Below are 24,482 nucleotides of genomic sequence, written 5' to 3'. Positions count from 1 at the left end.
TGAATCAATTTCTAGGGGAATTTCGTTGAGATACCAACCCTCCCTCCTACACAGGTTGAGACCACCCTGAAACTGAACAGGTGTCAGTTTCTGGAACGGGGTGCTCGGAGGGAACGGAAAATGAAACTTTAGCAATTGAGTCGGAACCGTTAAATATTCCCGCTTGATCAATTGCAACATTTTACAAATTATTGTTTAACAATTTCAAAAACGAATAAGTCAAAAACTGTCGATAAAAAACGGGTATTTAACGAATTATTGTCTCTTTTGTCCAATTCGGGTTAAATTGAACTCCAAAAACGATTTGACATTTTGTTTTTAAAGGTTTTTTAAAAATTTAATACTGATAATCACAATTAGAGAGAAATTTAAATTTGGGATAATGATTTCAAATCTGTCTCTCTCTCTCCAGCCTCGTCAACGGACAAATTCCCAACTTCAAGACCATCAATGCTGGTTCTGGGGTAAGTAACCATTCTGAAACATTTCCACTGGGAAATAGAAACTTCGTTGCCAGTTAGCCCCAAGTTCGGGCTAACTTCAAGTGGAATTAATTTGTAATCAAACCTTTTTATTCTCTATCGGATAATAAGGATAGATACTGAAGGGGATTTTCACAGTAACTTCATTGTAGTGTTAATGTAAGCCTATTTGTGACACTAATAAATAAACTTAACAACAAAATTCAAATCATTTGAAATAAGCAATGTTGGATAAAGATAAGTTTGAAAACAGATTCAAAGTTGCAGGTGTGTTTCTGCCCCTTCTCATTTCCTTCTCTATGAACGGTATGCTTTGTCTATATAGCCCTCAAGAAACAATACTTTTTACTGTATACTAATACATGTGACAATAATAAATCAAATCAGATATAGGGAGAAATTCCTACCAGTGAGGCTACTGCACCGTTCCTTAATGGGAGGGAAGGGTGTTTAATATCAAGAGTTTACAGTGTACACACATCTAGTCCATACCCCACAATATTACCATCCGGGATTCAGGACTTAACTATCATTTCCATGGGCGCGATAGTAAGAACAGAGAAATTGTAATTTAGTCCCCCCCCCGTTTTAAAAGTTCTGCATTGACTTTTGAAACCGTTTATTTTCGTTACAAATACTTGGGCAGCAAATTAGAATAAAAAGTGAGATGTTTTAATGTTGTGGATTTATATATTCAGATAAAAGCAAAATACTGCGGGTGCTGGAATCTGAAACAAAAACAAAAAAATGCTGGAAAATCTCAGCAGGTTTGGCAGCATCTGTGGAGAGAGAATAGAGCCAACGTTTTGAGTCTGCATGACCCTTCGTCAGAGCTCATCTAAATATGATACTTTGGCTCCATTCTCTCTCCACAGATGCTGCCAGACCTGCTGAGATTTTCCAGCATTTTCTGTTTTTTCTATATTCAGAATGTTTTTATGCAGGAAGAAGAATTTTTTTTAAGTCGTCTCAACAACAGATGTCCCTGTTCGGTTCATTTTAAGATAAAATCATAGAAATCATAGAACCCCTACAGTGCAGAAGGAGGCCATTCGGCCCATCGAGTCTGCACCGACCACAATCCCACCCAGGCTCTACCCCCACATATTTACCCGCTAATCCCTCGAACCTATGCATCTCAGGGGCAATTTAAACCTGGCCAATCAACCTAACCCACACATCTTTGGACTGTGGGAGGAAACCGGAGCACCCGGAGGAAACCCACGCAAACACGAGGAGAATGTGCAAACTCCACACAGACAGTGACCCAAGCCGGGAATCGAACTCGGGACCCTGGAGCTGTGAAGCAGCAGTGCTAACCACTGTGCTACCGTGCCGTAAAATCTGATTTGTGGTCGGAAATTGATTCTAAACTGATTATTTTTTTATTTGCCAATAGCAACTTCCCGCTAAGGAACCACCCGCTAAGGAACCACCCGCTAAGGAACAAATGCGTTGTCCTTACGCCCCCAAGTTTATCAAGTTGACCAATGTGGAAAATGGGGCCATGCTTCAGGACACCTTACATCAAAAAGCAGTCAAGGTAAGATTGTTCAAACCTTCTCTCCCTACCCTAACATGCGTTGGGCATTTTATTTTTGGAAAATGAGATGTTGGCTTTTATTTTTGCATTGTTTAACAATCCTGTGATGACTACAAAATGTACAAGCTTATTCTAGCGCTGATAAGTCTGTTCGTACATTGAATTTTGGAAGTTAGTTTAAGATATCTAGCGATAATGGTGTAATTGTCCATGATTAAAGGTAGGTGAACATAAACAGGAACCATTACTTTTAACAGTTATTTCTGAAGCGATTTGCAAAAATATTTCAAACCAACATTTAAGAAGTCAGCTATTTCCAGATTTTAATACATTCCAAAAATTACACGCTTCAGTCAAAAATGTTGTACTTAATCATCAAAAACAGATATATTTAGGCATTGGGAACACAGCCAGTGGATCCCTCTTTCTAAACAAATCATAGAATCACTACGGGGCAGAAGGAGGCCATTTGGGCCATCGAGCCTGCACTGACAACAATCCCACCCAAGCCCTATCCCTGTAACCCCAAGTATTTACCCTGCTAATCCTCCTGACACTAAGGGGCAATTTAGCACGGCCAATCCACCTAACCCGCACATCTTTGAAGTGTGGGAGGAAACCGGAGCACCCGGAGGAAACCCACAGGGAGAACTTGCAAACTCCACACAGACACTTACCTGAGGAATTGAACCCGGGTCCCTGGCACTGTGCTAACCACTGTGCCATTGTGCTGCCCTTGTGTCACCCTGAATTTGTTTTGGAAACAGGGTTTAGACGTGATTGAAGTGGGAAGGAAACATCTCAATATCTCTATGGAGAGAAGAAATGTAGAATCAAAATTTCAATATTTCTAAAAGGGTTTCTGTTTTATTAAAATGATGGATTGATTTTAATCTCTTCCTTTCTCTGTCTGACTTAGAACATGCCATGCCAGTCTGCATCTTGCCGAGGTTCTCTCATGACTCCCAAAGCAATGACCAGAGAAACTCGAGATAAACCTATCCCACCTGATGAAGTTCTTGTCCAGGCTATTGATTTCGTCAATCAATATTACGAGTCATTCAAAAGGTATGGGAAATGTTGTTGTGAATATATAGAGTTACCAGTCCTTTAGTTGGAGGTGATCTCTTCTATTTTCTGCTGACTCTCGGTTGATAGATTTACCAGTTGGAGTCCAGCAGTGGCGGGAATCTTTGTGCTGGCTCAGTGGACAATGATTGACAGGGGAGTTAGACTCAGTTCCTGTGGATTGTAGATTCCCTGCACTGGTATCAGCATAGGCAACTTCCATGATATAGAATCATCGAGTCCCTACAGTGCAGAAGGAGGCCACTACACGGAACTTTCAAATTAAGAGCATGGTGATAGGTTCGTCAAACTTGTTCCGGGGATGTTGCAATTTCTTAAGAGAGATTGGGCAAACTGAGCCTGTACACTCTAGAGTGTAGAAGAATGAGAGGTGATCTCATTGAAGCATACACAATACTTAAAGGAATAGACAGGGTAGATGCAGATCAGATTGGTTGGGGAGTCTAGAATCAGGGGACACAATTTCAAAATAAGGGGAAAGCCACAAAGGACCGAGATGAGGAGAAATTTCTTTACACAGAGGGTTGGCTTTTTTAAATTCATTCGTGGGCGTCGCTGGTTGTCCAGCATTTCTTGCCCATCCCTAGTTGCCTGAGGGCAGTTGGGAGTCAACCACATTGCTGTGGCTCTGGAGTCACATGTAGGTTAGACCAGATAAAGACGGGAGATTTCCTTCCCTAAAGGACATTAGTGAACCAGATGGGTTTCTTTGACAATGGTTTCATGGTCATCAGTAGATTCTTAATTTCTTCTAATTGAATTCAAATTCCACCATCTGTCGTGGCAGGATTCGAACCTGGGTCCCCAGAACAATAGCTGAGTTTCCTGGATTAATAGTCGAGTGATAATACCACTAGGCCATCACCTCCCTGGTCGTAAATCATTGGAATTCTGTATCCCAGAGAGCTACAGAACATGACTCACCAAACGCACAATTTTATGCCAGCCTTTGTAAAGTTGCTATAAGCTGAGCAATTCTTGCACCGATGATCAGTGTCTTTGTAGCGTTCATGGATCTTTGCCAAGTCTTCTTAAGTTTTGGTTCTTGGCTTTGCTGGATGAATTAAGCACTAGAGCAATTATCGAGTGTGTTGAAGCAGAGATTGATAGGTTTCTGATTAACAATAACGTTGAGGGTTGTGGGGATAGTGGGTGTAAGAGACATTGAAGTGTCCAATCAGCTATGACGGTATTGAATGGTGAAGCAGGTTCAACGGGCTGAATGGCCTACTCCTGCTCCTTTGTAGGATGTTATAGAAGTTCGCTGTCGATTGATAATAGGATTTAAATGAACGATCGGGGAGCTAGGATTAGCCTCTGGGTTAATGATACTGATCTTTCTCTTTGCAATCCCAGCCCCAGGACTGAGGAGCACCTGGCCCGAGTTGAGCAGGTCACCAAAAGCATCACAGACACGGGCACGTATGACCTGACCTACGAGGAGCTGGTATTCGCAACCAAGCAGGCCTGGCGCAACGCCCCTCGGTGCATTGGCCGCATCCAGTGGTCCAATCTCCATGTAGGTACCCTTCACTGCCACCCCAAGGCTTTCAATCCTGTTCTCCTTTTCCCCTTTGGAACAGTACCCAGCCCCCTGTAACTATGTCTGTGTCTCTGCAGGTCTTTGATGCTCGGAAATGCACCACCGCTAAAGGGATGTTTGAACATATGTGCACCCACATTAAGTACGCATCCAACGATGGAAACCTAAGGTAGGCATGGAGACTGCATTCACATTAAAAATTGCTTAAAACACCAAAATATTTACTGTGTAAATAATAGCGAATTATTTGAAGGCCAGAACTATTTGCGTCTGCTCTCTTAATGAAGACAACAACCAACATGTTAGAATCATAGAGTACCTACAGTGCAGAAGGAGGCCATTTGGCCCATCGAGCCTGCACCGACAACAATCACCGTGTATTTACCCTGCTAGTCCCCCTGACACTAAGGGGCAATTTAGCATGGCCGATGCACCTAACCGGCACGTCTTTGTAGTGTGGGGGGAAACTGGAGCACCCCACACAGATGCGGGGAGAACGCGCAGACTCCGCACAGACAGTGATCCAAGCCGGGAATCGAGCCCAGGTCCCTGGAGCTGTGGGGTAGCAGTGCTAATCACTGTGCCACTGTGCCGCCCCATTGACCTTGGGTGGGATTTTCCGGTTTTGGGCCGAGCGTGGCTGGAAAATCCCGCCCAGAGTATCCCAAAACGCTGTACCCACAGTGCAGGATTGTTGGAATGCAGTCATTGTTGTAATGTCGGAAAAAGTTGATCTTTCTTCTGTAACTAACGTGTTGGATAATCTTGCTCTGCAGGTCTACCATCACTGTCTTCCCTCAGAGGACTGATGGGAAACATGACTTCAGGATATGGAACAGCCAGCTGGTCCGTTATGCAGGGTATCAACTAGATGATGGGTCCATCATTGGAGATCCAGCTGGAGTGGCATTCACACAAGTAAGCCATGAATCTCAGTACAGTTACTGTCATTGGATGGAGTTATCGTTTTGTCACTGTGACAGAGTGCTCAGGCAGTCAGAAAGAAGGTCATAGAAACTAGAAGCAGGAGTAGGCCATTCTGCCCTTCGAACCTACTCCGCTATTCGTTTTGATCATGGCTGATCATCAAATTCAATCTCCTTATCCCACCTTCCCACCCATAACCCTTGATCCCTTTAGCCCCAAGAGCTATATCTAATTTCTTCTTGAAATCACACAATGTTTTGGCCTCAACTACTTTCTGTGGTAATGAATTCCACAGATTCACCACTCCCTGGGTGAAGAAATTTCTCCTCACCTCAGTCCTAAAAGGTTTACCCCTTACCCTCCAACTATGATCCCTAATTCTGGACACCCCCCCCCACTATCGGGAACATTCTTTCTGAATCTGCCCTGTCTAACCATTAGAATTTTATAAGTTTCTATGAGATCCCCTCTCACTCACATGTTCTCCGAATCCCACAGACAGTTACTTTAGGGAATCGGATAAGTAAACTAAAACAATACAGGGCTTAAGGGCAAGAGCAAACATGTGGGACACAAAGGCACAGTGGGCCAAATGGCCTCCTCCATGCTGCATCAGTCTATAATTCATATCTTAGATACCCAAATATTTTCACTGACAGGATTCCCCCTGCGAATGCACCACACTCCAGTAATGCAGCAATATGTTTAAGCAGTACTGACCTGTCTACTTCTTGTTAGTTGCATTGTGATCGATTTGATCTTAGATTTATAGGAGTAGGAGCAAGTCATGCCACCCCTCAATCCATTATACTCCATTTCCACATCTATGTTCTTTATCCCTTAATAACTGAGCTGTAATGAGTTATAAGGAGAGGCTGGATAGACTGGGACATTTTCCTTGGAACGTAGGAGACTTAGGGTACAATTTTGTCTTTTAAAAAGCATTTAGACAGTTACATGGGTAAGATGGGTATAGAGGGATATGGGGCAAACACGGGCAATTGGGACTAGCTTAGTGGTTAAAAAAAAGGGCGGCATGAACAAATTGGGCCGAAGGGCCCTTTTTACATGCTGTAAACCTCTATGACTCTCAGTCTCTACTACCAATCTGGTCAAGTTTCTCAAATAAAGAATGGTCTCCAGTGGCCCTGCTGTATAATTTTAATATGACGTGACTGCTTCCTGAAGTTCTTTGGAGCCTACTGTAAGATGTCGCATTGTTGTAAAAGGAGTTGTGTTTGCCTTATTTTCAGGTGTGCATTGACCTTGGCTGGACACCCCGCTTTGGACGCTATGATGTACTTCCATTAGTCATTCAGGCTAACGGTCAGGACCCAGAAATATTTGAATTGCCACCAGAACTGATTCTTGAAGTGGAAATTGAACATCCAAAGTAAGTTCAAACTTCCAATACCCAGGCACTGAGGTGTGACATGGTCTCAAATGCACAATTCCAACCTACCATCTGCCTGCAGATGACCAGAGCACTACAAACACTGTTTTTATATGCTGCAACGATTCAGATAATTAATAGACCTGTTTGTACTTACAGGCTTGACTGGTTCAAGGAGTTGGGCCTCAGATGGTACGCTCTGCCAGCTGTTGCCAACATGCTACTGGAAGTTGGAGGCTTGGAGTTTCCTGGATGCCCCTTCAATGGGTGGTACATGAGCTCTGAGATTGGCGTTCGAGACTTCTGCGATGTTCAGCGATACAACGTATTGGAGGTACTGCGAAACATTAGCTACATACGAACATCTTCTGATCGTCTAAAGGGTTACTTTTTCCGGTTCTGTAAAGCTGCACTAATGTGTATCATAAAGAGACTCTGGGGTGAAACAGTTAAGGGGCAATTTATCATTGAGTACTTCCCCACCCCCCACAATGCCCCCACAATGGCCTCTCTAAAATGAAAACCATACATTGTGGGGACACCTCAGATTGTAAACCCAGAACCCCTAACAATTATCAGGACACAAAACCAGAGCTGTTAAAACAAAGTAATAAATGTGACATTGGTTAAGTCATCAGTACAAAACGTAGAAATACTTCTGGAGTTCCTCTCCAATTTTGAAGTTTGGTTGAATTTAATTCCTTGTCCATTTTATTTCTGGCAATGCAGGAAGTGGGAAAGAAGATGGGATTGGAAACAAAAAATCTGGCATCTCTATGGAAAGACCAGGCATTGGTGGAGATCAACATTGCCGTATTGTACAGCTTCCAGGTGAGCGGGGCAACTAGATGCTGAACCTCTGAATGAAATGACATTGTGTGGTCACTTTAGACTGAAGCAAACATATTGCATTCAGAAGAGCCCAATCTAGACCACCCTCCTATTAAATAAATGATTCAATAACCTCTTCGAAGATTGAGGAGGACTGTCATCACTTATTAGCAAAGCTCTCAGTTTGAAGAGGATAGAAGCACTTCAACAAACGTGTAGTGAGATTTCTCTTTGACTGAGGCTGAACCTGAAGCAAGGCTAACTCAAAAGTTGAATTCCGATCATTTCATTAGGATACATTTCACTATTTTCTCCTAATTGGAGATGCAGACTCAGAAAACTTGGGAATTATACAAGGGGTATTTCTTGTTATCCCTTCTCTCACATTATAGAATCCCTACAGTGCAGAAGGAGATTCGGCCCATCGGGTCTGTACCAACCCTCTGACAGACCCAGGCCCACCACCCCGCTCTATTCCCGTAACCCTACGCATTTACCCTAGCTAACCCATCTATCCTAAACCATCTTGGGACACTACGGGGCAGTTGAGCATGGCCAATCCATCAAGCCTGTACATACATCCTTGGACTATGGGAGGAAACACATGCAGACACGGGGAGAACATGCAAACTCCACACAGACAGTCACCCAAAGGCTGAAATTGAACCCAGGTCCCTAGCGCTGTGAGGCAGCAGTGCTAACCACTGTGCCACCGTGCTGCCCACATCTTCTGATAGGGTTTACCAGAGGATCCCATGGAAATTTGGAGAACTAATCACGTAATGTCACTTGATGCACAAACATTGTGAATGGAGGAGGAGTTCAGGTTTCCCCTTCAGAAGTATCGACTCTTCCCCAGGAAAGCAACCAAACTCCCACCCTCGCTGTCACCCCGTAATCCCCCAACACATGGGGCATTTGACATCTGTCCTCGGAGGTAATGCTATGTAGTCTGAAAGTCAAGGTTTAAAGTTCAATTTCCACAAAGCACAATTGACTAATAACACACGGTCAGTCGCTCTTCACCATTCTGGGAATCAGAGTCCAAAACAAACCTGAAAGGTAGTTCCCAGGGATCATTGCACCAGTTTTCCGTCAATTCTTATTACGTTTCCACGGACTGGAACTTCGATTACATGATGTAATTTTCCGGTTGCAGCAAAAGAACGTGACGCTTATGGATCACCATACTGCCGCAGAGTCCTTCATGAAACACATGGAGAACGAGTTCCGGCTGAGAGGAGGCTGTCCTGGGGATTGGGTCTGGCTTGTTCCCCCAATCTCTGGAAGCATCACACGAGTGTTCCACCAGGAGATACTGAACTACATCCTCAGTCCCTTCTTCTACTACCAGGTAATTAATTACCTTTTTTTATTCATTCGTGGGACATGGGCATCGCTGGCTGGCCAGCATTTATTGCCCATCCCTAGTTACCATTGAACTGAATGGCTCCCTGGGCCATTTCAGGGGGCAGTTAAGAGTCAACCACATTGCTGTGGCCCTGGAGTCACATGTAGGCCAGACCGGGTAAGGACGGCAGATTTCCTTCCCTAAAGGACATTAGTGAACTAATTGGGTTTTTCCGACAATCGGTAATGGCTTCATGGTCATCAGTAGATTCTTAATTCCAGATATTTTTTATTGAATTCAAATTCTGCCATCTGCCATGACGGGATTCGAACCTGGGTCCCCCAGAACATTAGCCAAGTTTCTGGATTAATAATCTAGCAATAATACCACTAGGCCATCGCCCCCATGTAATAAAATTCAAAACTCAAGGACCCCATTGTTAAGCGTTAGTAACTTGCTTTGTCAAACCGAGCCAAGAAGGTCATGCAATTCCCAAGTACCTGACCTGAGATAGCTGATCTTATTTGTGGTGTCAGTTGGAGTATTATTATATAGGGAGTCTCCGTAACTCCCGGGTAAGGAGGAAAATAATAAGCCTGATTTCCACTCTCCATCACCATTCCTGCCAGAAATTGGATGTCAATGCCCATTGGATCATGGATCAGAACACTGTTGTGCTTTAATCCAATGTTATCATGCAGACAACTAAGAATGAATCCAATCTCTACCCCAGGAGGTTGCAGATGCTCAGACATTGTGTCAGTTTAAGACTAAGACTGCCGTATTTTTGGACACAAAGAGAATTAAGGGGTGGAGAGCAAAGTGCAGTTGAGGTAGTACCTGAGGTGGGATCCTATTGGAATAGGCTCAAGAGGCTCCTCCTATCGATATGTTTGAAGCCTTCGGCGACTGGTGGACATGGGAGTCTAGAGTGCATTATCAACTCTGGGCATGGCAGTTTATTAAGTTTCCTTTCTAGTTTTGGTTTTTATTTTGTTTTTTTTGTTACCATAGGTCACCCTTTCAAATGGGCCACTTGGTAATAGGTTTACAAAGAACATATAAATAGATATTGCCCACTATTCTGAAACTGAAAGGAGATGTTTCTTCAGCGCTGAGGCAATATCGCACGGTCTAACCTCCTATCAATGTTCTATAATCACAGGTTGATGCGTGGAAAACGCATATCTGGCATGATGAAAGCCGGAGACCAAAGAAGAACGAGATCAAATTCAAACACCTAGCACTGTAAGTGTGTCAAAAACATTGACTCTTAAAATGAATGTCCTCTTCCTGAGCTTTCCTTTGCTAATACAGTGTTTCAATTAAAACACCCTGCAGAGTGTTTCACTCATTCATTCCCAGAACATCTAAACTTGCCTCTTCGTGCTCTTCTCTCTTAGCCTTTCCTTCCTCCTACAGTCTAAAACCCAATGTTGCTCCAATATCACTTCTTGTCTTCTACTGTTTATACCTTTGGTGTTGTCTTCGCAGACCTTTTAAATAATGAAAAAAAACACATACCAGCTTGTTGTGGAACAGCTGGTTTAGGGACATGAACAGATTGTTAAATATTAAATACTGTTTCTTTCCTTCCAGGGCAGCGTTGTTCAGCTCAATTCTGATGCGGAAGACCATGGCCAAAAGGACAAAGGCAACCATTCTGTACGCCACTGAAACAGGAAAGTCAGAAACCTTCGCCAAGAAGCTGCGCATGTTGTTCAACGGCGCTTTCAACGTCCAGGTAAATAAAGGCTGGAAGGACAGGTTTGCATTTATGTAGCACCTTTCGTGACGTCAGGGTATCCCAATGCAGTTTACAGCCTGTGGTAAACCACTGTTAGCTTATTGCCTGTGTGTGTGTGACATGCCTGGACACTCCCCTGCCGGCCCTGCCCGGGACTCCTCCCCCCTGGTCCAGGTATAAAGGTGACTGCTCCCCACCCCCTGCCTCAGTCTCTGGACCAGTTCATTGGCATGGGTGTGCTCCAAGTCTTTTGCTAATAAAAGCCTATTTGTTCTTGCATACAAACTAGTCTTTGCTCGATTGATGGTGCATCACAGCCAATGAATTATTTTTAAAGCGCGGTCACTTTTGTAATGCAAGTATAGCAGCAGTCAACGTAAGCACACGGTATTCCTGTAGGAACACAATACCTCACCTCAGCTCCCAACACCTCGTGTTATTATATCAACTCGATGGGCCGAATGGCCTCCTTCTGCACTGTAGGGATTCTATGATTCTATGTATGTGCTAGATCACTTTTGATACCTTGAGTAATAAGGGACTTTAAAGGACTGATTAATTTTAAAGCCCTCCCTCTTATCTATCATGACTCTAATGGTTGTTTGGTTGCAATGTTCTTCACTAATAGGTTGTCTGCATGGATGATTATGATCTGAATAACCTGAGCAAGGAATCACTGGTCTTGGTGGTGGCCAGTACCTTTGGAAATGGGGATTCACCTGGAAATGGAGAGGTAAGCAGCGTGTTATTGGAACAGTAAAGCGACCTCTCAGCAATTCCCAGCACAAGAGGATCAGATTTAGTTACAGTGAGAAGTCTCACAACATCAGGGTAAAGTCCAACAGGTTTATTTGGTAGCACGAGCTTTCGGAGCGCTGCTCCTTCATCAGGTGCCAAATAAACCTGTTGGACTTTACCCTGGTGTTGTGAGACTTCTTACTGTGCCCACCCCAGTCCAACGCCAGCATCTCCACATCAGATTTAGTTAGATCAAGTCCAATTGGTTCAGCTCATCTGGGCTTTGACCAAATGGCTTGCGGTCAAAATCAAAGGCCGCAGGCTCAGAGTTTGGTGGCTTGGGGACACCCAGCGCTGACCAACTCCACAGTTAAAGCCAGAGGCAGGACGATTATGTGGGCAGGAGATAGAATTGAGACCTTAGAGTCAGGAGGTAAAGCCGTACTGGTGAAAATACTTCACCATAAGGGAACTTCACCCTTGTCTAACCTCATCTATGAGGAGAGATAGATAGGGTGGCACAATGGTTAGCACTGCTAACTCACAGCGCCAGGGTCCCAGGTTCAATTCCGGCCTCGGGTCACTGTCTGTGTGGAGTCTGCACATTCTCCCCGTGTCTGCGTGGGTTTCCTCCGGGTGCTCCGGTTTCCTCCCACAATCCAAAGATGTGTGGGTTAGGTTGATTGGCCATGCTAAATTGCACCTTAGTGTCAGGGGGATTAGCAGGATAAATGGGTGGGAGTGCGGGAATAGGGCTTGGGTGGGATTGTGGTCGGTACAGCCTCAATGGGCTGAATGGCCTCCTTCTGCACTGTAGGGATGTTATGAACTGAGCAGAAAGGTACGCCCAAGGTTGGATGGATGGGTCAGAGATTATGCAACTGGGATTGTTTGAAGAATGGATCATTTTCTTTCTGAATGTCATTAAGAACGCAGTGAGGAAGGAGGCAGGAAAGATCAGCAAAGTGTTAAATGTCGTAAAACATCCGACAGGAAAAGCGTCTGAGTTAGGATTTCATTCTAAACTGGAAGTGAAGAAACTCTGGGGAAATGTTATAAATTCTCTTAAAAAGATAACCTTAGTAAATTGTTTATTTTCTAATAAAATATGTATTTTCCTACCACAGGTGTTTAAGAAATCTTTGTTTACCAAGAAGCCATTGAAACCATATAAATTCAGGTAAGCAAGGGCGACATGTGTTCAATTTTGCAGCTTGGTTTGGACAACAGTGCTTCGATCCATGATCCATGCTAATTTGCCCCTTAGTGTCAGAGGGATTAGCAGGGTAAATACGTGAGGTTACAGGGATAAGACCCGGGTGGGATTGTTGTTGGTGCAGGCTCGATGGGCCGAATGGCCGCCTTCTGCGCTGTAGAGATTCTATTAATATTTCCTGATACGGCAAGTTAGGATTGTCTGCTGTGTTACTTGCGAGAGTCCATCAGGATGGATAAGGAGGAAAAGAGCAGGCTCTTTTAGCTGCTGTGGTATAATCAGGTCAAGAGCAGCACACAAGTATATATAATGCATATATTCAATATGTATAAATGTATAGACAAATAACCTAAGAGTGCAGCTGGAATGTATGGCTTGCTGTTAGGGGATGGTGAAAGAGGTCTACGACTTATTAAATGAGCAGCTTTACATTTCTGGTCCATCTAACCTAAAAGTTGGTTTGGCTTCTTCTGCAGTTATGCCATCTTTGGACTGGGCTCCCGCATGTACCCACAGTTCTGTGCTTTCGCCCACACCCTCGATAAGAAGCTGGAACAACTCGGGGCAACTCGGATGTGCGAAACAGGAGAAGGGGATGAACTTGGCGGACAGGAGGAATCTTTTGTAGACTGGGCGATCACCACGTTCAAGGTGGGTTATCCTTGGGTTTGGCAAAACCATTACTTATTTTCCAGAAAACCTTTCTACCTCTTCAACTAATTGGGGATGAGGTTGTGTGTGTGCGGGGGGAGGGGGGAAATATGTTGTTTTTTAACATTTATTTATGAGTGTCACAAGCAGGCTTACATTAACACTGCAATGAAGTTACTGTGACAATCCCCTAGTCGCCACACCCTGTTCGGGTACACTGAGGGAGAATTTAGCACGGCCAATGCACCCTAACCAGCACGTCTTTCGAACTGTCAGAGGAAACTGGAGCATCGGAGGAAACCCACGCAGACACGGGGAGAATGTGCAGACTCCGCACAGACAGTGACCCAAGCTGGGAATCGAACCCGGGTCCCTGGTGCTGAGAGGCAGCAGTGCTAACCACTGTGCCACCATGCCACCCCTATTGCACATCAAATGGCGGAATGACCAAGTTTCCCTGATTCTTCATTGGGAGTGAACATTGTGAGAGAGGGTGGGAGGGGCTCAGTGACACAAGAGAAAATAATTGAGAAAGATTTTAATGTGTTTTAAGGCACTTTGAAGCCTCTTTAGTTGAAAATTCAGATGAGATGACGACCATTCAGTCTCCTCTCACTCTTGTTATTTGCCCCCTATTTTCTTTGAAATCGCTAATGTGCTACCAACAGCTGAGAATAAAGAGGAACAGGTCACTCCCTCTGCCTGGAACCAACACCTTAGAGAAGGCCAAGTATGTCCTGGGGTGACTATCAATGTGATTTGTCATAGTATCCAAGTTTCAGAATGTCAACATCACTACCAAAGCCTGGCATTTGTTGTCTATCCCTAGTTGCCCCAAAAAGTGGGTGAGCCACCTTCTTGGTAGCAGTTTGATACAACAGGGTGGCTGGTCACTTCCGAGAGCAGTGAAGATGTGTGGGATTGGAGTCACATATAGGCCAGACCAAGTAAGGTCGGCGCGTCCCCTCCCATAACAGACATTGGAGATTCAGTCAGGTATTCTAAGGCAATCTGACAGTTTCAAGGCCATGTTTACAGATTTAGGGAAACAGAATCTAAATTGTCCAATCGCCTTGTATGGATTTGAACTCACATTCTTTCGAGTAGAAATCCAGCCACACCCAGCGTGACTTCCTCTCTTTTGCTTTCGGAGGAAGCAGCTGACCTCTTGTTCAATGTTGCTGTAAAAGAGAGGGGCGGCACGGTGGTTAGCACTGCTGCCTCACAACACCAGGGACCCAGGTTCAATTCCCAGCTTGGGTCGCTGTCTGTGTGGAGTTTGCATGTTCTCCTCATGTCTGCGTGGGTTTCCTCCGGGTGCTCCGGTTTCCTCCTACAGTCCAAAGATGTGCGGGATAGGTGGATTGGCCATGCTAAATTGCCCCTTAGTGTCAGGGTACTAGCGAGGGTAAATGCATGGGGTTGTGGGGATAGGGTGGGATTGTGGTCGGTGCAGATTTGATGGGCCGAATGGCACCGTAGTGATTCTATGATATCAGAAAATATAGGATAGCTATTACTGCAGACTCACATTCTACCACTTTGTGACACCATAAAACCATAAGACATAGGAGCAGAATTAGGCCACTCGGCCCATCGAGTCTGCTCCGCCATTCAATCATGGCTGATACGGTGTTTTTGGTGATCGATCGTGAGCTTTGCAGACAGATGGGTGATGACAGTCATGTCCAGGTAGACATCATGTGATTTTGAAGGCCACCAGGCAAAAGCATTCCAATTTGTACAGCGTTTATGGTTCCCCTCTCTCTGCCTCTTTCAACAGACGGCCTGCAAAGACTTCAACGTGCGGGGAAAGGTGGAGTTGGGTCAATTTAAATCTGCGATCAAAAGTGACGTGTGGGATCCCAGCAGATACAGGTTCGCCACAGAGACGAGGCCCCTGGACCTGTGTGCAGGTACGCAGTCACTTACAGAGCACCAACAATTATCCATCCAACATCACATTGTATGGATCCTCGATGCAGCTAAACCTTTACCATTCTGTAGCCAGATTGATGATAATTGTTTTTCTAATTCCCTCAGCTCTCTCCAAGATGCAAGGAAAGAAGATTCTGCCAATGAAGTTCAAATTGAAGAAGAATCTGCAGAGTTCCAAGTCCAGGTACCCTGGTCCCTTATCCTTTTATTGACAGAAAAGCTTCATGTTTCATTTACATCTCTCTTCACATTCTTCACTATCACGTACTTACCCGTGTCTCTCTAATCACAGTCGCTCCACCGTCCTGGTCAAGCTGGCCTGCGAGGACTCCAAGGAAGTCCAATACCTGCCCGGGGAGCACGTTGGGGTTTTCCCTCAGAATCAGACGGTCCTCGTCAATGCCCTGATCAAGAGGCTGAAGGAAACACCAAGTGCTCATCAGTGTATCCAAGTGGAGGTGAACAACGGCAATAGTGTGAGGGGTAAGTCAAACGTTTCGAGTGTTTGCATTCTCTTAGCTAGCTCCCTTCATGCAGATTAAACTAATACAATTAAAAGAACCTGACGTACGCCCCTGCGCTAGTCTTCCACAGGATAATCTTCACCTTCGGTCACACGGCTGGGATTCTCCAATTCTATCTCAGGGTCTCCTGAAGTTGCTCAGATGAGCACCAGTAACCTCCCCCAGCCCCTTATCCACATGGTCATTTGGAATCCTCTGCTCCCATCCATTGACTCTGTCTACACTTCCCGCTGCCTCGGAAAAGCAGCCAGCATAATTAAGCATCCCACGCACCCTGGACATCCTCTCTTCCACCTTCTTCCGTTGGGAAAAAGATACAAAAGCCTGAGGTCACGGTAGCACAGTGGTTAGCACTGCTGCTTCACAGCTCCAGGGTCCCGGGTTCGATTCCCGGCTCGGGTCACTGTCTGTGTGGAGTTTGCACATTCTCCTCGTGTCTGCGTGGGTTTCCTCCGGGTGCTCTGGTTTCCTCCCACAGTCCAAAGATGTGCGGGTTAGGTTGATTGGCCAGGTTAAAAAAATTGCCCCTTAGAGTCCTGAGATGTGTCGGTTAGAGGGATTAGCAAGTAAATATGTGGGGGTAGGGCCTGGGTGGGATTGTGGTCGGTGCAGACTCGATGGGCCGAATGGCCTCCTTCCGCACTGTAGGGTTTCTATGATTTCTACTAACCGACTCAAGAACAGCTTCTTCCCTGCTGCCATCAGACCTTTGAATGGACCTACCTCGCATTAAGTTCATCTTTCTCTACACCCTAGCTATGACTGTAACACTACATTCTGCACTCTCTCCTTTCCTTCTCTATGAACGGTATGCTTTGTCTGTATAGTGCGCAAGAAGCAATACTTTTCACGATATACTAATACATGTGACAATAATTAATCAAATCCAATCGAAAAGAAGTTCTCCTGAAATAAGAGGAGATTTTGGATCTGTTTCTGTCCTGGGTGTTTTGGATGAACTGACAGGGTGTTCTTTGCTGATCACAGACTGGAAGTTGGATGAGCGAATCCCAGCCTGCAGCCTCTCGCAGGCCTTCACCCATTTCCTGGACATCACCACCCCACCCGGTCAGCAGCTCCTCAAGAAGTTTGCTCAGCTGGCGACGGATGAATCAGAGAAGAATCGACTGCTGGAACTGAGCCAGGTGAGTGTGAATGCTGCGGGTATTAGCTTCCTCCCATAGAGCGCTCAGTTTCACCTCGGGCCACAGGCAAACAGCTGGTGGGTGGATCAGCCACCCTGCTGTAGGTGCCAGTTCGCAAGCACTGAGGTTGCTTTAGAAGTGTGGCCAGTGCCAGAAGAGACAGTAGCTAGATTGAGCACAGCAAGATTACACACACACACACACCCACACACAGACACACACACACACACACGACAATAAGAAAAATGGCTGAGTGTGCGTCCCATGTAGATCATGTTGAAATCTTGACTGTCAAACCAGATAGTTGTGGCAAGATCCCTTCTCTGATAGACTCTAGTGAACTAGTTGGGGGTTTTTAACGACAATTTAGCAATGGTCACTATCTTTGGGGGCATTTTTAACATAAGCCACACATCGAGAAACTGATCGAATTGGATGCCGTTACCCCCTCACTCCCCATGGTGCGTGGGAAGGGCAGTGGTGGGAGGAGGGTGTGAAACGGTAAAATTCCCATGGGATTTCTGCCCAGCAAATCCGGTTAAAATTGATCGCAATTGTTTCTGGATTCGATCCACAAATTGCCAGTTTTGTGGAATTCTGGTTTCACACTGTCATGGTGAGATTTGAAACCCGTACAATTAGAATGGGATGTGGAGAGAGAGAGAGAGAAGGCAGGGAGAGGTGGTGAATCGATTATACATCAGAGGAGAAGAAACAAGAGACAAAATGATGCAAAATTCCCTGGAACATATTTTGTTTGTATCTTCTCCAGAGTCTGAACTTTGTGCAGGGAACAGTTAATGATTCATTGGGCGGAATTTTATGGCCTCGCTCATCCCAAAACTGTAAAATCCCGTCTGAGGTCAACTGACCTTCCCATGGTCCACCCCTCACCCGCTCCGATTCCCGTGGTGGGCGGGACAATAAAATTCAAGCCAATTGCTGATTTGATTTGATTTATTATTGTCACGTACTGGGAGAAAGTGAAAAATATTGTTTCTGGCGCACTATACACACAAAGCATACCGTTCATAGAGAAGGAAAGGAGAGAGTGCAGAATGTAGTGTTATAATCATAGCTAGGGTGTAGAGAAAGATCAACTTAGTGTGAGGTAGGTCCATTCAAAAGTCTGACGGCAGCAGGGAAGAAGCTGTTCTTGAGTCGGTTGGTACGTGACCTCAGACTTTTGTATCTTTTTCCCGACGGAAGAAGGTGGAAGAGAGAATGTCCGGGGTGCGTGGGGTCCTTAATTATGCCGGCTGCTTTTCCAAGGCAGCGGGAAGTGTAGACAGAGCCAATGGATGGGAGGCTGGTTTGCCTGATGGATTGGGCTACATTCACAACCCTTTGTTTTGCAGGTAAATGTTGAATGTCAGACTACGCTTGAAACCATTTAATATTTAAAACCGCACTGTTGTCCCTCCGCAGAATTTCCAAGAGTACGGGAAATGGAAATCCTTCCACAATCCCACCATCCTGGAAGTCCTGGAAGAATTTCAGTCCATTCAGTGTCCTGCCTTGTTCCTCCTCACTCAGCTAATGATGCTGAAGCCCAGATATTACTCCATCAGCTCATCCTTGGATATGCACCCAGGAGAAATCCATCTGACAATTGCAGTGGTGAACTACAGGTCAAAAGGTAAAGAGATGTTTCATCTCTTATTCAGCATTCTAACTTACTTTGAGTAGGTGATGGACACACATTACTGAAATGTGTAAGCAGGAACTAATATTTTTCTTTGTATTCAGATGGCCAAGGCCCCTTGCATCATGGTGTCTGCAGCACCTGGTTCAACACAATGGAAACTGATGAACTGGTTCCATGTTATGTGCGCAGGTAGGTTACTTGGATCCCATGCTTTGAAATGATGCTTTTGCACGCTCACGAGACAGGCCAGCACCAAAATGGCTCAAAATTCACTGATTTCTTACCTCAATTCCAGCACTGCGGGATTCCATCTTCCAAAGAACCAATCAAAGCCCTGCATACTGGTCGGCCCAGGAACAGGAATCGCTCCATATAGAAGCTTCTGGCAACAGCGGCAGCACGACTTTGAGAAACGAGGTACGTTCAGACGCCTGTTAATTCGCTCCTCAGTCTCCTACTTACAATGAGTGGTCGGCACCAGCCAACATGTAACAGAGTGCCGCCCATGTCTGACCCCCACTACCCAGCCACAGTTACCAACTGCAGAAAGAACCAGCCTCAGAGTGGTTCGTGTAGCCTCCCTCATAACGGGTCATGAGTAGTGTCTGGTCAACAAATCGTAGAATCCTTACTACGCAGAAGGAGGCCATTTGGCCCATCCAACCTGCACCAACAATGCTCCCACTCTGGCCCTCTCCCCGTAACCCCACATATTTATCCTGCTAATTCCCCCAACACTAAGGGGCAGTTTATCATGGCCAATCCAACTAACCCGCACATCTTTAGTGTCAGGGCGACTAGCGAGGGTAAATGCACGGGGTTATGGGGATAGGGCCTGGGTGGGATTGTGGTCGGCGCAGACTCGATGGGCCGAATGGCCTCCTTCTGAGTGTAGGGATTCTATGATACTCCTCATATTTTGCGGGGCAGCCAATGCTATTCCCTGGATGTGAAGGAATCAATGCTCAGAGCCTCACTCCCATCTCAGTACGGCCCATTCATGTCATTCCAACAGTACAATTATCAGAGCCAACACTCTCACCTCTCCCCCGCCAACCCCCCACCCTCCCCCCCCCCGACCCCCATCAGCCGTTTAAACTGATGCCTCACATTCTCAAATGTTGTCGTCAATATGCTGGAGGCCGGATTTCCTTTCAACTTGAGTGCTTGTTTCTGTGACGTTTAGGAATCAAAGCTGGCCCCATGACTTTGGTGTTTGGATGTCGGAACTCAGAAATGGATCACATCTACAAAGAGGAAACACTTGCACTGAAAGACAAAGGCATCTTGAAGGGTGTTTACACCGCCTACTCCAGAGAGCCGGGCAATCAGAAGGTGAGTTGAACCACTTACCAGCCAATGGTTGCGTTTCTGTTGGATTTATTTTTAAACTGTCACGGACTCCCTGTTCATAGAAACCCTACAGTACAGAAAGAGGCCATTCGGCCCATCGAGTCTGCACCGACCACAATCCCACCCAGGCCCTATCCCCATATCCCTTCATATTTTAGCCACTAATCCCTCTAACCTACGCATCTCAGGATACTAAGGGGCAATTTTAACCTGGCCAATCAACCTAACCCGCACATCTTTGGACTGTGGGAGGAAACCGGAGCACCCGGAGGAAACCCACGCAGACACGAGGAGAATGTGCAGACTCCACACAGACAGTGACCCGAGCCGGGAATCGAACCCAGGTCCCTGGAGCTGTGAAGCAGCAGTACTAACCACTGTGCTACCGTGCCGCCCTGTTGTGGAATGGGTGTGAGACTGAACCACGCTGACCTGGTGGGAGCCATTTAACTAACCCACCCAGCTGACACACTGGGGGGTGGGGGGGGGGGGGGGGGGGGGGACGGGACTCTAATGTCATACCCCAGGAATGATCAGTACCTTTGTGAGTGAGGAAAAGGTTACTTTTAATCTTACAATATCTTAGCACCGTCGTTGCAAGAAGAAAGAGCAAGGCAGTTCTCTCGGTTTTGCTAGCCGATATTTATCCTTCAACCAGAACTTTCACAAGCAAATTCATTGCTTAATCATCTGGTAGCTAAGTGTGGAATCTTGCTCTGCCCAAATTGGCAATCAATTCCGGCCTCGGGTCACTGTCTGTGTGGAACCATAGAACCATAGAAAATTACAGCTCAGAAACAGGCCTTTTGGCCCTTCTTGTCTGTGCCGAACCATTTTTTGCCTAGTCCCACTGACCTGCACTTGGACCATATCCCTCCACACCCCTCTCATCCATGAACCCATCCAAGTTTTTCTTAAATGTTAAAAGCATTTACCACTTTATCCGGCAGCTCATTCCACACTCCCACCACTCTCTGCGTGAAGAAGCTCCCCCTAATATTCCCTTTAAACTTTTCTCCTTTCACCCTTAACCCATGCCCTCTGGTTTTTTTCTCCCCTAGCCTCAGCGGAAAAAGCCTGCTTGCATTCACTCTATCTATATCCATCAAAATCTTATACACCTCTATCAAATCTCCCCTCAATCTTCTACGTTCCAGGGAATAAAGTCCCAACCTATTCAATCTCTGGAGTTTGCACTTTCTCCCCGTGTTTGCGTGGGTTTCCTCCGGGTGCTCCGGTTTCCTCCCACACTCCAAAGATGTGCGGGTTAGGTGCAATGGCCATGCTAAATTGACCTCAGTGTCAGGGGAATTAGCATGGTAAATGTGTGGGGTTACGGGAATAGGGCCTGGGTGGGATTGCAGTCATTACAGACTCGATGGACTGAATGGCCTCCTTCTGTACTGTACGTTTCCATGATTCTACCTGCCTACAAAACAATGACTGCACCTCAATAGTAATTCAATGAAGAACATCATGATATCTTTGGAATGCTCCACCTGAATGGGTTGTAAATGCTCAATCATTGACTATATATTCAAAACTGAGCGATAGATTTTTGGACACTAAAAGAATCAAACGAAAGGATAGTCTGTGTGGAGTCTCCACATTCTCCCCATGTCTGCGTGGGTTTCCTTTGGGGTCTCGGTTTCCTCCCACAGTCCAAAGATGTGCAGGTTAGGTGGATTGGCCATGCTGAATTGCGCCTTAGTGTCCCAAGATGTGTAGGTTAGATGGGATTAGCTGTGGTAAATGTGAGGTTATGGGGATAGGGTGGGGGAGAGGGGCTGGGTAAGATACTCTGTCAGAGAGTCAGTATGGACTCAATGGGCCGAATGGCCTCTTCTGCACAGTAGGGGTTGTATGATCGTTTTCTATGATTCTAAGAGAAAATAGAGTCGAGGGAGGTCAGCCAATATTGAATGGCGGAGCAGGCTTGAGAAACTATAGTGTCCACTCTTGCTTCTATTCCTTACGCTCGGAGGAGGAATGAGCCAGGCATTATGTAAATACAAGGTCCTCTTTTCACTTCAATGCCAAGTTGATGTATTCTTACATTCCCACATCTGCTTCCATCCCACCAGACTTACGTACAAGATATTCTTCGGGAAAAGCTGGCGTCTGAAGTCTACAAGGTGTTGCATGAAGAGAATGGGCACATCTACATCTGTGGAGAAATCAAAATGGCGCAGGATGTGACTGAAACCCTAAAAGACATCATCGCTAAACAAGGTGGCATGAGTGTTGAGGATGCTGAAGAGTTCATCACAACACTGAAGGTAGGTCTGGGCAACTATTCTCACACGCGTTTCCCAACCACATATTCTATACCGATACATACAGTGAGAGTCCAAGAAACTCATTACCATCTTAAACTCTGCAAATCAACTGACTGAGAAATGCCCACTGGCAGAATTTATCATTGCCCGATAGAGATGCACATGCCCCACTTACGAAAGTACAGGAAGCTGCAGGACCAATGGACAAGAAAGCTTAGAGACTCCTAGTAGGATCTGGAGTTAATAAATGAAAATAAGACTCTCACGTAGACTTTATTGTACTTTGTCAAAGATTAAGTGGTGCACACATGAGCCATTTCAAGGATGAACTGGGGCTCAGATAGAATAGAATCCCTACAGTGCAGAAAGAGGCCATTTGGCACATCGAGTCTGCACCGACCACAATCTCACCCAGGCCCTATCCCTGTTATCCCACATATTTACCCCGCTAATCCCTCTAACCTACGCATCCTGGGACACTAAGGGGCAATTTAGCATGGCCAATCCACCTAACCCGCACATCTTTGGATTGCGGGAGGAAACCGGAGCAGTGGAGGGAACCCACAGGGAGAACATGCAAACTCCACACAGACAGTGACCCAAGCCGAGAATCGAATCCGGGTCCATGGCGCTGTGAGGCAGCAGTGCTAACCCACTGCGCCACCCCATTGTTGTAAAGCACTCTTACAGTATTAGATCTGACGCAAATCACTCGCTCTCATCAATGTTCCCTGTAAATATGTTTTTTAAAAATCACACCTCGTCACAATAATATTATACTTTATTGTCCTATAATATCATTTTTATTAACTCCAATCTCTCCTTTACTCAGAACCAGAAGCAATATCACGAAGATATCTTTGGGGCAACATTCCAGAAATAATGACGCCTCCTCATGACAGGGTCAAATGGCGCCAAAAAGACAATTGTGCCAATGGACATTAACAATGAAGGAAAGACTGCATTAACAAGGTTCAAATCTTCTGCTGCTCTCGCCATGTATCCGCTGGCTGACAAATGGACCAAAAGGGACCAAATACTTTCTGTAACTTACAACGCTCAATTTCATATTCGCTTTCACAAACACAAGTGGAGATCCAAAAAGAGTTTAAGAACAACGATTTTTCTTTACATTTTTGTAGTGATAGTTTTTTTTTGCCTAAGTGTGCAGTTATTAATTTGGGGATGAGTTTGGTAAATCTGTGTCCTTGCATAAGATTAATTATGGCTTCACTGTGTCAGAAACTAGCTTGAGCCGGGAAAACAAGACAATGTCAATGAATGGTACCACAGCCATGACAGAATCAACACGACTGGGTTTGATTCACTTTTACTCTTCACGATTAACCCTTGAGAGAGAGGGAAAAAAAGAATTGTAATTTCTAGCCAGAAATCATCTTTTCTCGGTCCTCTCTCTTGACACTTGCGCTGATTTTTCCGAGTGGGAGATGGAGCTTCCATGTGACGTTACGTCCCAAACGTGCTTGAGGATGAAAACTGTAGATTTTGTTACGGGAATATATTGATGCATCTTCGTTTCGATATTCCGATGTTTGTACCTTTAATATCATAGCATGGCTTAACATATATTTTGGGCAGTGCTTGTAAAGGTTCACCAATCAATATTAAGCCAGGGAAAGGCAGGCTAGTCTGTTACTCGTTTACAATAGCCAGAACATTGCAAGAAATGGCTGATCGAGTCGCGAAATACCGCGCCCTTTAATGAAAGAGCACAGTCTGGCTAAGAGTGCAATATCCAGTATCGACTGATAGATTGAGACTGGAAAAGATTCCGTGTGTGTAAGTGGCAGCTGGCTGCTATCTATGTAACGAGCATTGATAAATTATGAATTTTAAATAAAGTTGTATGAATTTTAACACTTGATTTGTCTCTCTGTCCACGCTGTGGTGAACCAGTGTGTTCCTCACAGCTGCGTCTGCAAGCACTATATCATCAGGGGAATTTGGTTATATAGATTAAAAAACAAGTCAGCAAAGAAATGGAGGTCACCAGGTTGAGTCGGTCACATCTCAGTGGGTGGCAATCTTAAGTCAGAAGGTGGCGCGTTCAGGCACCACCGTAG

At 45.3% G+C, this 24,482-nt stretch overlaps 1 protein-coding gene across 1 annotated transcript; it reads left to right on the top strand.

The window, feature by feature from the left end:
• Nucleotides 1-436: 436 nt before the first annotated feature.
• On the top strand, nucleotides 437-23,950 carry LOC144501893 (nitric oxide synthase, inducible-like). The gene is made up of 25 exons (XM_078225928.1): nucleotides 437-464; nucleotides 1,897-2,025; nucleotides 2,945-3,093; nucleotides 4,471-4,633; nucleotides 4,735-4,826; nucleotides 5,434-5,575; nucleotides 6,838-6,977; nucleotides 7,137-7,311; nucleotides 7,707-7,808; nucleotides 8,968-9,162; nucleotides 10,325-10,407; nucleotides 10,759-10,903; nucleotides 11,535-11,639; nucleotides 12,772-12,824; nucleotides 13,337-13,511; nucleotides 15,295-15,427; nucleotides 15,555-15,633; nucleotides 15,742-15,923; nucleotides 16,961-17,124; nucleotides 18,547-18,757; nucleotides 18,868-18,955; nucleotides 19,062-19,183; nucleotides 19,953-20,101; nucleotides 22,204-22,398; nucleotides 23,231-23,950. The coding sequence occupies exons 2-25, from the start codon at nucleotides 1,933-1,935 to the stop codon at nucleotides 23,279-23,281; spliced, it is 3,186 nt and encodes a 1,061-aa protein (XP_078082054.1). The 5' UTR covers nucleotides 437-464; nucleotides 1,897-1,932; the 3' UTR covers nucleotides 23,282-23,950.
• The last annotated feature ends 532 nt before the right edge of the window (nucleotides 23,951-24,482 follow it).

This window comes from Mustelus asterias, chromosome 12 (assembly GCF_964213995.1).
Source record: "Mustelus asterias chromosome 12, sMusAst1.hap1.1, whole genome shotgun sequence".
Lineage (NCBI taxonomy): Eukaryota > Metazoa > Chordata > Chondrichthyes > Carcharhiniformes > Triakidae > Mustelus > Mustelus asterias.
The sequence above is the reverse complement of the archived record's forward strand: the minus strand, read 5'-3'. Positions and strand labels throughout refer to the sequence as shown.

Bases quoted from the DNA above. Each gene is read 5' to 3' on its own strand.
- LOC144501893 (XM_078225928.1), top strand. From the start codon at position 1,933: ATGCGTTGTCCTTACGCCCCCAAGTTTATCAAGTTGACCAATGTGGAA. The intron at 6,978-7,136 runs GTAAGTTCAAAC...TTGTACTTACAG, and splicing joins GTGGAAATTGAACATCCAAA to GCTTGACTGGTTCAAGGAGT. The intron at 13,512-15,294 runs GTGGGTTATCCT...CTCTTTCAACAG, and splicing joins GGGCGATCACCACGTTCAAG to ACGGCCTGCAAAGACTTCAA.